At 43.0% G+C, this 14,645-nt stretch overlaps 1 protein-coding gene across 1 annotated transcript in view; it reads right to left on the bottom strand.

The window, feature by feature from the left end:
• Positions 1 to 14,645, bottom strand: part of COL6A6 (collagen type VI alpha 6 chain) — a 174,179-nt gene that overhangs the window by 108,005 nt on the left and 51,529 nt on the right. Inside the window, exons 3-8 of the mRNA XM_005675709.3 lie at positions 13,707 to 13,804; positions 10,614 to 11,201; positions 8,707 to 9,327; positions 7,047 to 7,607; positions 5,345 to 5,902; positions 1,693 to 2,268 (exon numbers count right to left, since the gene is read on the bottom strand). Coding sequence (XP_005675766.2) covers positions 1,693 to 2,268; positions 5,345 to 5,902; positions 7,047 to 7,607; positions 8,707 to 9,327; positions 10,614 to 11,201; positions 13,707 to 13,773 — 2,971 coding nt within the window. The 5' untranslated portion in view covers positions 13,774 to 13,804. The remainder of the gene's footprint in view (positions 1 to 1,692; positions 2,269 to 5,344; positions 5,903 to 7,046; positions 7,608 to 8,706; positions 9,328 to 10,613; positions 11,202 to 13,706; positions 13,805 to 14,645) is intronic.

Below are 14,645 nucleotides of genomic sequence, written 5' to 3' on the forward strand. Positions count from 1 at the left end.
TGAGTCAATAAGCACTTTACTCGTTTCTGGCAAATTGAGTTTTAAGACTCAAGACTTCCAGCCTATATCTAGTCTCTTTGCCTCTTAACCAGCCCACTTTCTGGTGCATACAGGCAAAAATGTCCACTTGAGAGAAATTATTTTGAACAATGCACTATGGTTTAGAGATGTTGCCCTTGTCTTATCACAGCAAATTAACAAAAAGAATGTGAAAGGCCATTGCCAGTGAATGAGTTATGCTTGGCACATGCTCATATGTATTCTTCAGCCTTCTGGAAAGCATTAAAATTTCCTTGAATTCCCCATAGAGCTCCTCACTGACCTAACTTTATTAATTCTCATTTTAGTATCAAAAAAGATGAAAGATATCTTGAGATTTCTGTAGCTGAGATAAGCAAGGCAGAGATAAACTATCGGGTGAATAGATCCTTCAGGAACTGATTAGTTCATTAAATTCCTTTGTTTCAGATTCAAGTAAAGGAAATAAACTTTCTTTGTGCCCAAGGGAGAACATTCAGTATAAAAATTCAGTTTCGACTTCTACAGTGGACTTAAAAAGGTCAGTCTGAATTTAAGACATTGGCCAATAGAAGGTAAGAGACTCATCCCAGCTTTTGTTGAGATCCAGATGGATTTTGTTAGTTTTGTGAACGAAAAAGATAGTAGCTGTAGTCTCAGGAGGCACAGCATATGAAAAACAGGAAACTTAAATAATTTTTAAAAGGAACTGCACCAAGATATTGAAATCCTAGATTAATATTAACTCTCCTAACAAAAATACTTGGTAGTTTTAGTAAAACACATCCTAATAAAAATACTAAGGCATTTTAGAAGACCATAATCTCCCTTTGATATGAAATTGTAAATTGGCAGCTGAACAAATGAGTGAATGAATACACACATGCATGGATGTGGCAACGCAATTTCGAGCTGCCAGAACAGAAACATGGCATCTAGGGCAGAAGAAGTCCTGCATGCTCTCTGTTCTGGAAACATCTGAGGCTAAAATTGGGTGTTTAGCACTGGGCTCCGTGTTTCAAATGAGCCTGTGCCATAACAGAAACATGTGAAGGCGCAGGGAACTTCTGGACTGGAGGAGATAGAACTTCAGCCAGTGGTTCTGAGCAAGAGAGGGACTTGATTTCTTGTGTAAAGAACAGAAAGAAGACCTTTCTGTGGGTGAAAGTGGCATGTAAAAACCCATTTGTGTTCCAATAAATATCGCCTGTTCAAAACATGGTGAATTTTGTTGGTTATTCATTTGAAATATAGCGGGACCTGCTGTGCAGCAAATGGAGCTCTGCTCAGTGTTCCGTGCCAGCCTGGGTGGGAGGGAGTTTGGGGAGAATGGAGACGTGTACGAAGGGCTGAGTCCCTTCACCGTTCACCTGAAACTACCACCACATTGTTCATCGGCTATACCCCAATGCAAAATGTTTCTGGTGTCAATAAAAATTAAAAAAAAATTTTTTTAATTAAAAAAGGAAGTATATCCCCTCTTCATCAACAAAAGAAAAAAAATAGCGAATTTTCCATCACTGGAAGAATTTAGGCAGAGGTGAGTAGGAATGCTGTAGAAGGTTGAAGATTCCACAAGGTGGGAACTTCTACAGAACTTTCAGTGCCCCATTTGGTTTCCTGCTTATTTGGACCTCTTCTGATAATTAAGAAAATGTATTGGATGAATCTTACCTACTTTTGAAGTGTTACATACGCTGGCAGACACATCTGAAAATATCCCCTTCAGACCTCCAAAAGTTTCCACGAAGAAGTACTTGTCACTTGATCCTGCCATGGCCAGCAGCTCCACAGGGTTGGCACCAGCGATGCCCACGGCCAGGACAAGGATGCCCTTGTCCCTCAAGGCCTTGGCTGTAGCATTGAGCTTATCGGCATCGTGGGATTCCCCATCGGTGATCACGATGAGGACCTGGGGGACCCCTTTGTGCAGACGGCTGCCCCGGGCTTCGGTGAACATGTGGTCTGAGAAGCCCAGGGCCTCAGCGGTGTAAGTGTTGCCCCCCATGGGCTGGTCATTCTGGAGCACCGAGATCACCTCCCATTTGGTGTCAAGGTTATCCAGATAAAATAGCACCTCCGGGTCATCCGCGTACTTCAGAGCCCCAAACCGGACGTGATTCTTGCCCACATCAGCCTTTTTCACCAAGTCGATCATAAAGTCCTTCATGATGTTGTATTCATCGTGGTCAATGCTGCCAGAGCTGTCAATTACAAACACGACGTCTAAAACTTCAATGCGCTTGCATTCTGATAGAGGAAGGCAAAGGAAAACTGATGAGATTAGCCTTGCCCATCATGGGGGACTCACACCCCCCACCCCGTCCCCCCGCATTTTACATGCCGGGGTGTCCCCTCCATGGGATCAAGCTGTGCATCTGAATGTCTGCTCTCTGGATAACAGACACGATACACATACTCATTTGTGTGTCTTTTAGGACAAGGCAGATGTGACATGAAGCCTGCTGCAGTGGGTGGGAAGTGGGTGGGGTGATAGTCACAGGGCCTCAGAGATAAACATGACAAGTGCTTTTGGACCAAAGAAACCCAATTCATAATTCTGAGGAAGTTTTCCTGTATAAGTGGTACCTTCAACATGTGCTTTCATTTATACAAATTTGTCTGTTTTTTTTTCTTTTTTAAGCCACAGGGATCATGAGGTTTTAGTCTTAAGATAAACCTTGGGGGAAATGACCAGATGAAAATAAATTTGGCAACACTATATTTTCTTCATTGCTAACTTTCCAAGGTTGTATTTTCTCCTTTTTTGACTTTCTTAAAACATAATCTGTATTCATGTCTGGGCTTTGTTATAGAAATGAGCCCATTTCACACTTGGCCCAACCAAGTGATCCTAGCATGGCCTCTCATTAACTTTTTAAATGTGGGGTCAATGCCATGGAAAAGTAAAGTAATCCATGTGTGTATCACATTGTATTCTCAAGGTGCAGAGTTCCAAACCCCAACTCATTCATTCTAGAGAAGTGGAACTGTAGAAGGGTGAATGATTTAGTCCTTATGTAGCACCATCTGTCTACAGGCCCGAGGAAGGTATGTTTCAACTGCTACCTCATCCATTTTGGAGAAATGGAATTGTGAAAAGGTTTCCCTAACTCTTCGCCAAGGCTCACCACATTCCCTTCTTTGTGGTAGGGCTGTTGCATACCCTTAAGCCAATACATTTACCCACCTAACTAGAGGCCGCATGTATAGAGCCACGACCACATCACCCAGAAAGCCTGGTTCCACACAAACAGAAATGCCCCCTGGGCCTTCAGCTGCTCAGCGGAGCCTGCTTGGATTACCCGGGAGGCTGCAGGGTAGCCTGTTCAGTCAAAGCACCCTTCAAAGAGGTTGTACTTGTTTTGGTTGGAGTTACCAGGACGCACAAACCAGGTGTACCCCTCTAGCCACAAAATATAGATCGCAGTCACCAATACTTCGAGTGCAGGTTGGCCAGAACTGTTATTTGAACAAGATGATGTCTCTTTTTTCCCTTCAAAATTCCATTAAGATTCATCTCCTTCATAGAAGTTTTTCAGAATGCCTCTGTTGTCAGGCCCCATGGGTCCCTTATTTCTGCAGAACCTTTATTACTTTCATTCTGCAGTACCCTGGGAACACAATGATGACTACCCATTTATTTCCTTTGAAGCATCCATTGCTCAAGTTCCTATATCTTATCCCTCCTTTATAAGATTTAATAAATACCAACATGTTTTTACAAAAATTATCTCATTTCATATAAGTATTTTAAAAGTTTTAAAAAATTGTAAAATGAACAAACATAAATAGTGGATGTTAGGTCAAAGGGGAGCCACCTTATCCAGGGGTTACGTCCCTCTACTACCTGTCTTCAACAGACCACATGTTGCCCCTAAACTCAGATTATATAAGGCTGGGACCCTGCCTCAAGGTGGAACCGACTCTGTACCATAATTCATGCTCCTGTGCTCCCTGCTGGATCAGGCTGAAGCTAGACTCTGGCTGAGAAAACCTCCTTGCTTAACTCCTACCCATGCCCTGTCCTGCTTTCCCTACTTCTCTTCTGAAGACACTTCAATAAATCAAAACGTCTACAAGTAATAAGTGCTGGAGAGGGTGCAGAGAAAAGGGAACCCTCCTGCATGGTTAGTGGGAATGTAAATTGGGGCAGACACCATGGAGAACAGCATGGAGGTTCCTTAAAATTAAAATAAAAATAAAAAAAATAGAACTGCCATATGATCCAGCAATTCCACTCCTGGGCATAAATCCAGAGAAAACCATATAATTCAAAAGATACATGCACCTCAGTGTTCATAGCAGCACTTATACTAGCCAAGACATGAAATAACCTAAGTGTCATCAACAGATGAATGGATAAAGATATGGTGTATATATATATATATATATATATATATATATATATATACATACACATATACATATATATACATATATATATATGTATATATGCATATACACATCATATCTTTCATATATATATACTCACACAACTGAATATTAGTCAGTCATAAAAAGAATGAAATAATGTCATTTCCAGCAACATGGATGGACCTAGAGATTATCATACTAAATTAAGTCAGACAGAAAGAGGCAAGTATTATCTATCACTTATTTGCAGAATCTTAAAAAAAAAAGATAAAAATAGACTTATTTACAAAATAAACTCACAGACATAGAAAACGAACTTATAGTTACTGAAGGGGAAAGTGGGGGAAGGGATAAGTTATGAGGCTGGGATTAACACTGTACGTAAAATAGACAACCAACAAGGATCTACTATATAGCACAGGGAGCTATACTCAATATTTTATAATAACCTAGAAGGAAAAAGAATATGAAAAAGAACACACACACACACATATGCATGCGTGCACACACACTGTATGTAGGTGTAACTGAATCACTTTGCTGTGTGACATTATAAATCAACTAGACTTCAATAATTTTTTTTTAAGCCATAAGTTAATAAATCGCTTCCATAAGAACTCCTGATTCAGATTCTACTTCTAGGGAACCAGACCTAAAATCCTGTACGGTACTATTTTCCTTAAATGGAGGATTCATCCCCCTTCTGCTTTGTCTACAAGTGGGAAAGAACCTAGGTAGATCTGAATTGTTCCTTACTGTCTGATTTTAACAGTTCTGTAGAGGAAACTTGCATTTCTATATGTGAGCCAAAAGCCACTAGGATAAATAGTTCAATTGAGCAAAACTGGTTTATAGTGTTCAAATAGTAGATTGCTTAGTTCAGGAAGCAAGGACCCACATGGATGTGTGGTGTTTCAATGATCCCCCTGGTGAATATGCCCATGCTCACCTTCACGGGGGCTGCATATTCCAAAAACAAGGTCATCCTCAATGTGCTGCAGAATGTCAAAATTCTCAACATAAAAAACCATCTCTGGCCTCCCGCTGATCTCCTCCAGCTGGGTGACGTTGGAGCCAAACACCCCTACAGAGTAGATGATGATGCCTTCTTCCCGAAGTGCCACCGCTGGGTCCTTGACTATGTCCTGAGCCTCGCCATCCGTGATGAGGATGAGGAATTTCCTGACGTTGGGCCGGGCTCCCTTGGCAGGGCTGAAGTACTGAGATACAAACGTCAGGGCGCTACCCGTCAAGGTGGTTTCTCCAATGTGAGCCATTCGGTCTATTGCATCTGAAATCTCCCCCTGGGATGTGTATCTGTTGAGCTGAAACTCTTCCTTATTGACGTCGCTGAACTGGACCACACCGATTTGCACTCGATCTGCCCTGATCTGAGATTTGCTCACCAGGTTTTTCATAAATGTTTTCATTTTGATGAAGTTCTCTAGTCCTATACTGCCAGAACTGTCCACCAGGAACATGATGTCGGCCTTCATCTCTTTGCAGGCTGCATGGGAGAAAGGAGATGGGCTATTCAAGTCGGCTTCATGTGAAAAGATGAAGAGTGAACAGGAAAATCAAAAACACAAACAGTTCTATACGATGTTAAGCATGTGCTTGCTAAGGCTTGTTAGCAGGTAAATAAAGCGTTGAAGATGATGAAGGGGAGCCTATTCTCTTTATTATTTAGAAATCTGCTTTAACATATATCCCAGGGCTTCTCAACCTCAGCACAACTAACATTGTGGTTGGAGAGTTTGTACTGTGGAAGGCAATCCAGGCACTGTAGGATGCTGAAGGATGTTCAGCAGGATCCCTGTACTCTACCTGTTAGATGCCGTTAGCATCCCCCCAGTGATGACCACCAAAGGTAAATGTCTCTAGACATTTCTAACCATCCCCTAAGGGACAAAATCACCCCTGGTTGAAAACTACTGACCTAACTCTAGAAGATTTCATACAAGTTTTATTAAAAAGTGATTAAATAAACCCCAAATACTCCTTAAAGTCAGAAATCATTCGATCATATTACATGCAATGGTCTAATGATAGATCTATCCTCATCAGAATTTGTGGCGATATACTAAATAATACTTCTTAGAAGCCAATTAACTAGCACTCCCCCCAGTTATGACCAGCAACCATGTCTTTAGACATTGCTAACTATCCCCTGGTGGGGGGAAGTCACCCCTGGTTGAAAATTACTTACCTAGCTCTAGAAGATTTTTATACAAGCTTCGTGAAAAAGCAATTTAAATAAACATAAAACACTCTTTTTATGCATCAGATAATAGTTGGAGCAACACTCTAATAGGTCTTCCATCTTGTTCTGGAGAATAAACAGCTCCACAAAGTGAAGAAATTTCAGCTGGGATATTTATTGCCTTTCTCCGCACCTGCAATGTCAAATACTGGAGGGTGCAGAAGCCGACCATATAGAATGGAGAAACAACAAGGTCCTACTGCATAGCACAGGGAACTATACCATAAATGGGAAACAGTATGAAAAAGAATGTTTATATATGTGGCACCGTAGAGCAGAAGTCAACAGAACATTGGAAATCAACTCTCCTTCAACAACAACAGAACATTTAAGAAAATACTGCAGGGAGGCAGTTTGGGAGCTGAAGTCCAGAGGTAAGGGGTCCTACCTTCTTCAGCACAGATTTCTTGAACAACCTGGTTTCTTATGTCTTTCAAGGCATCAAAGTCATGCACGTAGTAGACCCGCTTCTCTTCGCCGGCGATTTCACGCAGCTGAGTCTGGTTAGCCTCCCTGACCCCGATGGCGTAGACGTGGACGAGCTCCTCTCTCAGTCTGTTTGCAGGCCCCAAGACGCTGTCCCGGGACGCACCGCTGGTCAGCACAACGAGGTGGGAGGGCACCCTGCCTCCCCGCTGCTGCTTTGCCTTCTGCAGCAGCCCCAGGGTGAAGTTCAAGGCGGCGCCCGTGTTCCTGTTCCCGCCCATCTGCCTGATGTTCTCGATGGCCTTTCCCACGTCGTGCTTGTTCGTGTATTTACTGATCTCAAATTCCAAGTCCCAGCGGTCGGCGAACTGGACAGCCCCAACCCGCACCTTCTGGGGAGCGATGTTGAACATCCCTGCGACCTCTGACAGGAACGTCTTCATCTCCTGGAAGTCTGTGGCCTGGGTGCTCCCGGAGCCATCGATGAGCAGGTAGATGTCTGCTTCCTCCGTGTCCACACAACCTAAAATGCAACCCAAAACTGAGTGTGGCATCTGGGCAAGTGGGACAGACACCCGGAGGCAGGAGAGAGGGAGGGCCAACGGCGGCCTCATCAGACAGAAAACACAGAAACAGCTTCTTGGCATGAAAGAACTGTTCTGCTGCAGAGACTCAGGGGAATCTTAGCATCGGGTGGGTCAGCTGTGTGTGACAGTTCAAGGCGATTTGCATCGAGAATCAGAGTCCATTTGAATATAGGAAAAGATCAGAAAGAAAACTTGAAGACGCTTTCTATAAGTTGCTTCTCTTACCTGGGAGCAACTGCTTAGCAAAAGGTCAGGTGGCGTTCTGTTAACTAAAGAAGGTATTTAACTGGACATGGTGGACCTAGGAGTCATTTGCTTGTCCACAGCTGCTCAATTAACACAACAGGGGTAGTGTCAGGGGCCTAGTTTACAATGGGCAATGACACTTTTGTGGTCAATGTGCTATAAATATATGTTGAAGGATGCAGACATATGTACACTCTGTATGCACACATAATTTATGTAGCATACATGTCTATGTATGAACTATACAAGCACCTTGCTCTCTGTCTCCTTCTAAACTTGCTGATACTAGAATGGTACTTCCCAGTAAATTCATTACCCTGTCCTCAATCCAGATCATGCTTTCTGTGTATTCTCTAAATTGGAATTTGAGGCTGAGGAAAGGAGAGAAGGGAGAGAAAAGTCCACACACAAAAAGAAACTAAGGAAAGAGCAGAGAAGCGCGAGAGGCAAAGGCAAGAAATGAAGGAGGGCAGGGGGAGAAATAGCTAAGGAAGGTGTTCTGGGGTGTCAAGAAATAATGAAGAATAGAAGAAAAGCTGCACGAAAGAGGAAATTAAAAAAAATCCCTTCTTCCCATTACAGCACCTCAATAGCTTCTATTCTCTCCCAATTTACATTTCCTATTATTGGTTAAATTAAATTAAATTATTCGGTTAAATTAAAAAACCAGGAACTCAGCTCTCTCTCCCTGCATCACACCCACCAAGTCCTTGTGCAGACAGAACGCCTGCAACACAGGAAAAAAAGCAAAAGGATGAGGCTAATCCTGCTCTCCACAGGAGGCTTTACCGGCTTTGAGGGTTTCGGTCCTCTCGGAAATGACAGAGACCGTGTGTGTGATCTGATTCCGCAGCTTCTTCAGAAACGTCTGGTTGTGGGCAGCCAGGTCAGAGAAGGACTTCAGCTGGGACACGTACTGCTCAGCAGGGTGAGACGCGATCTTCTCCAGCTGGGTGTTGTTGGCCCCCTCTACGCCAATGGTGAAGACAGTCACCCCCTGGCGCCGGAGGTTCACAGCGGCCTTGGTCACGTTGTCCTGGGACGGGCTGTGGGTCACGAGCACGGCGATCTGCGGCACCCCCTGGTTCTTCCGACTGCCGTGCTGTGCACTGAAGACTTCTTTCCTGATCTTCTTCAAGGCGGCTCCAGTGTAGGCCTTCCCGGCCAGGGGAGCAAGGCTCTGGATGTTCTGCAGAACCTCCGACTTGTTTACGCCCCCGCTCAGCGTGCTAACCACCTTCGTCTCATTGCTATAGGCCACGAGGCCAACCCTCATGCAATGCTCTTTGATGTCCAGAGCAGATATGCTTTCTTCCAGGAATTCTTTAAGATAGTCAAAGTCCTCCCAGCTGCTGTTGGTGGACATATCCAGCAGGAACACAACGTCAGCCACGGAAGGGCCTTGGCAAACTGCGGGCAAGGAACAAACAGGCAGAGTTTTAATTCAGCATCTCTGCTCAGCACTAAAGACACGTAGAATTATGAGCAATTATAAATAGAATACACATAGAATAACCAAGCAATTTTGCACTTAAAGAAGGAAGGAGGTATCCAAACTGATGATGAAGCTGAGATCAAAGTTTCCTGGGCACAAAAACTGGACCTTAAGCTCACTTCCAGGCTCCAGTTTCTACATCTGTAAAATACAGGTAACAAGAATATTGATCTCATAGAGTTGTTGTAGGGATTAAATGAGATCATGTCAAGTTTAGCATGGGGCCTGGCACATAAACAGTCACTCAGTTAACAGAAGCTGCGGCTATCATATTAAAATCCACCACTAACATCAGCAGTTACAGTCCAAACATTCTTAAGGGATGGAAATGTAATAGCAGTTAATGTTCTAATATTTTATCTGGGGAAAATGCTCGTAATAAGATTCCATATTTTCCTAGATTACTACAGGAAAGCATTCTCTATTGCCAGTATATGTCACTTCACTCTGACAACCAGACATAATGTGAGTTTATTATGTCACTTGTCTGGACTTGTACGCTTAAAGCAAATTTTTGTTGTTGTTGTTTTTACTAGCTCTCCCCTGTCCCTGTCGTGAGTGATGTTCATAAACGCTTGGCCATCCTTGCTAATAGAATAGTACAAGGGGACAGACCAAGAGAGCAGGTTGGAGCTGGAGCAGAGCATGGGAAAGCTAATTTAGAACAGAGCTGCTGGAAGGAGCAAGTGCGGGGCTGATCCCACACAGGTGTGGCTCTAATCCCAGACCACAGTCTGGCCCAGGGCCAGGCCATATGCCTTCCAAGAGCACCTGCAGCTTCCTCTCTGTGGAACTGAGGTTTTGGACTCCCAGAAGTTGTTTCAAGCTGTAACAGTCTGCGGTGACTTTATATGGCTTTAGGAATTAAGGATTTTTTTAGGAGCAAATTGTCCTTTTAAATGAACCAGAAATGAAACTACGTAACAGCTGAAGCCCAAGGAGAAAGCTCAGATAGCTGGGTGGCAGGGAGGAGGCAGCCTATAAACAACAGGCAATAAGATAAGTGAAACATGGAAAACCAAGGCTTCCCAAGTTTATTGGATTAAAAAGGCCACAATCGTGGGGCACGCAGAAATTAACATCTGAAAATACAGGTCAGCTTTTGCGGAAAGAGATGCTCACAGAGTCTGCATCCTTTCCTCATGCTGATTTTCTGAAAGTATTTTCTCATCATCATCCCTACACATGTGCCCTGACCCACCTTCCACAAGGACGTCATTGACTGCCCCGTCCTTGTACTGAGCTGCAGCCTTGAGAATCTGCGTCATGTTTTGGGAGAACGTGCTGAGGTCCCTGACCGTCCGGAGGCTGTAGTGGAACTGGCCCGTGGCCATGGCCTTCAGGGTCTTCTCGGATGCCCCCTGCATCCCCACCGAGACGATCCTCACCCCATCTTTGCGGAGCGCTGCGGCGGCCTCTTCCACAGCATCTTCGGACTCGGCAGAAGCCAGGACCACCAGGATCGGGGGAAACTGTTTCCTGTCCCTGCCACTTGAGAAGTAGGCCCTGTGCACCTCCTGGAGAGCCTTCCCAATCCGCAGGGAGCCCCCCAGGAACCCGAAGTTCTTCTTGAGGTGGTTCAGCATGGGGCCCCTGCTCTTGAAGGTGCTGAGCTGGAACTCTCTGTGGAGCCCATCGCTGTACTGGGCCAGGCCCACGTGGTACTTGTCAGCCTCTATGGGGAGGCTGCTGATCATCTTGTTGATAAAGGCCTTCACAAAGGGGAAGGACTTAATTCCCAGGTGGTCGGAGCTGTCCACCAGAAACACCACATCAGCATACTCAGGGCCTACAAACCCACAGACAGACACAATGAGACCAAACTTCAAACATTTACTACCAAGTTTAATGCCAACCGTATGGGAAAAACTTACTTCCCTCTTTTACTTGTATTTGTAATATCTTTCCAATGCACTGAAAAATAATACATATTCTCTCAAGAAAAGTATTTGTTTCTTAGGCTAATTATTTTATACACCTTCTCATTTGAACTGATCATGAAATTAAGCACCACTTTTGCAAGGAATTAAGTAGAAATAGCTAAATATAAAGAAGTAAAATATGGGTTTTTACACGTTTAGTGGATAATTTCCCTTTGTGTCCTTTTCTTCTTTCAGAATTTGACCTCAGTTTATAGAAACAAGATAAACAGTTTCATTGAGAATGAATCAAATTTGTTGAATGGAGAAATCTGAAAAATAGCCTTTCATTTTGACTTCTTTTTAAACAATACAAGACCTAATTAACTTATAAACATATTAAACTTATAAACATATTAGTTTTACATTCAAAGTGTCAAATTGATGAGTTTTTAAAAATCCTAAAAATCATAAATATGAGATGTATTTATCTATCTTAAAATTATTTATGATATCTTTTGGTGAGTCATGAGTGGGCACTATAATTGGTAAATTTATTCTTACATATGAAAAATGTGACAGAAACCAGTATACCTTAAGCTAGGAAAGAGATTATAGTTTAAGTTTCTATTGATAATGTAATTTTTACATAGGAATGCAATGCTTTGCTGAGCTTCATTCAATGCCAGATTGAATGTTAGGTATGTGAAATTATATTTGTATGTGATAGAGAAGCATTTGGTTCAAGCACAAAATATAATTTGCTGGCGGTTTGTCTGCTGGCTTTAATTCAGAGCTCTCATGACTGTACTATAAGATCCATTTCTTGTCCAGGGAAGGGAGGGGACATACCTGTGTGTCTCGATGTTGTATGTTTGAGAAAACACAGTGAAACTGAACAGGCAATGTGAGTCCTAACTTTGTTATCAGCTAATTCTCCCAGCTCTGTCGAGCCATTTGACATACTTGGGCCTCAGTTTCCTCATAATTAAAATGGGTAGATTCGACTAGAAAACACCTCTCTTTACTCTGATACTTTGATTATCTGAAATAGTTACTATATAAATTCTGATCAAATTAAAGGAACTTCAGTCTTTTCCTGTCAACAACTGCTAGGAAAACAGCCTTAGTACCCCTGCATGTTACTTTATTCTCTTTCGAGCAGTCTAATCAAGACATAGTGGATTCCACCGTCCTTTCTTTTCTTCTAAGCAACCTGATTTCAGCCAGTTTGAGATTCCTTTGATGATCATATATCCAGCAGCATCTCTGGGAAAATACTAAGTGAGGGGGAGCCAACGAGAGAAGGCTGGGACCCCTCCAAGAACTGTCAGGTGAGGACTGCCCAGGGTGGCTCAACTTGGGACCAAAAGTGACCTTTCTATTTATAGACAAATCCCCACATCTTGTGTGGAGAAAAAAAATGTAGCCACTGGCATAGGACGGGCCCATCACTATATCTGAACCATGGAACAACTGGAGAAAAAGCATCGCCTCTCTTTGAAAAGCTTAATATCAGGCCCAATGAGACACAAAGAAATATGTTTTCAGGGCAAAGAAGAATTTATCTCTCCAGAAAACTTGCTTCCAAGGTCAGAGTCCTTGAAAAAAAAAAAACAAACGGTAAAACCAATCTAGGTGGCCCTGGACAGGAAGTGACTGATTATTTAGGAGGTGGGACTCATTGGAAAAGACTTTGATGCTGGGAGGGATTGAGGGCAGGAGGAGAAGGGGACGACAGAGGATGAGATGGCTGGATGGCATCACCGACTCAATGGACATGAGTCTGAGTGAACTCCGGGAGTTGGTGATGGACGGGGAGCCCTGGCGTGCTGCGATTCATGGGGTCTCAAAAAGAGTCGGACACAACTGAGCGACTGAACTGAACTGAACTGAACTGAAGGGCCGTGAAGGCTTGACCAGTATTTTGACTTCAACTCCATTGGACATAGACTGCTGACAGACAGTGGACAGCTCTGGAGTTCCCTCTTCAGGGTAAAAGCACCTGCTTTACAATAAGCAGACACAAAGTTTAAACTGGAGCCAAATCTGGATGTTTGACCAAGACAAATATTTTGGAACAAACAAACTAGGAAGAGACATTTCAAATTTTCCAGGCCTGAACTTAATGTGAAAAGAGAAGGTTGCATGAAAATGCAACCTCCCAGAAGACCTAGAAGAAGTTGAAACTGAGGACAAGAAAATAGCTCTCATATCTTTCTATCATGAAAAGGGAATAAGCCTCAGAAACAAATGATTTTCCAAAGAACATGGGGTGACATCAAAGAAACTGAGCTGCCACTCCCCACCCCGCCCACTATTATCACAGTCAAAACAAGACAAAATTCTTAAATTTTAAGCAAGTCAGACTCACATATTATCTATTTTCCATAATGAGAATTAAAGAAACTAATTCCTTTCATTATTTTCCTTACCAGAATGTTGGTTGACAGAAACATGGGAACAAATTATTATAAGGAACAAAATAAGCAGCATTTTCATATTTTAACCTGAAGAATCGCCAACTGGAAATCTGAAAAGGCAAAAACATAAACATCTAAAATTGTGTATATTACTTAGAAATCAAGACTCACACACATATGAGCACACAAAATTACATAATAAATTCGGTGCAACAGAAGACAGGGAGTTTCTGAGGTTCCCTGACTATTTGATCTGTGCTTTGGGGAAAAATGAACCACCAACATTTACAACATTTCAGTTCATTTCATTTCAATCACTCAGTCATGTCTGACTCTTTGTGACCCCATGAATCGCAGCATGCCAGGCCTCCCTGTTCATCACCATCTCCCGAAGTTTACTCAAACTCATGGCCATCAAGTCAGTGATGCCATCCAGCCATCTCATCCTATGTCGTCCCCTTCTCCTCCTGCCCCCAATCCCTCCCAGCATCAGGGTCTTTTCCAATGAGTCAACTCTTCCCATGAGATGGCCAAAGTATTGGAGTTTCAGCTTTAGCATCAGTCCTTCCAAAGAACACCCAGGACTGATCTCCTTTCAAATGGACTGGTTGGATCTCCTTGCAGTCCAGGGGACTCTCAAGAGTCTTCTCCAACACCCCAGTTCAAAAGCATCAATTCTTTGGTGCTCTGCCTTCTTCACAGTCCAACTCTCACATCCATACATGACCACTGGAAAAACCATAGCCTTGACTAGATGGATCTTTGTTGGCAAAGTAATGTCTCTGCTTTTGAATATACTATCTAGGTTGGCCATAACTTTCCTTTCAAGGAGTAAGCGTCTTTTAATTTCATGGCTGCAATCACCATCAGCAGTGATTTTGGAGCCCAAAAACTAAAGTCTGACACCGTTTCCACTGTCCATCTATTTCCCATGAACTGATGGGACCAGAT

Source organism: Capra hircus, chromosome 1 (assembly GCF_001704415.2).
Source record: "Capra hircus breed San Clemente chromosome 1, ASM170441v1, whole genome shotgun sequence".
Taxonomy (NCBI): domain Eukaryota; kingdom Metazoa; phylum Chordata; class Mammalia; order Artiodactyla; family Bovidae; genus Capra; species Capra hircus.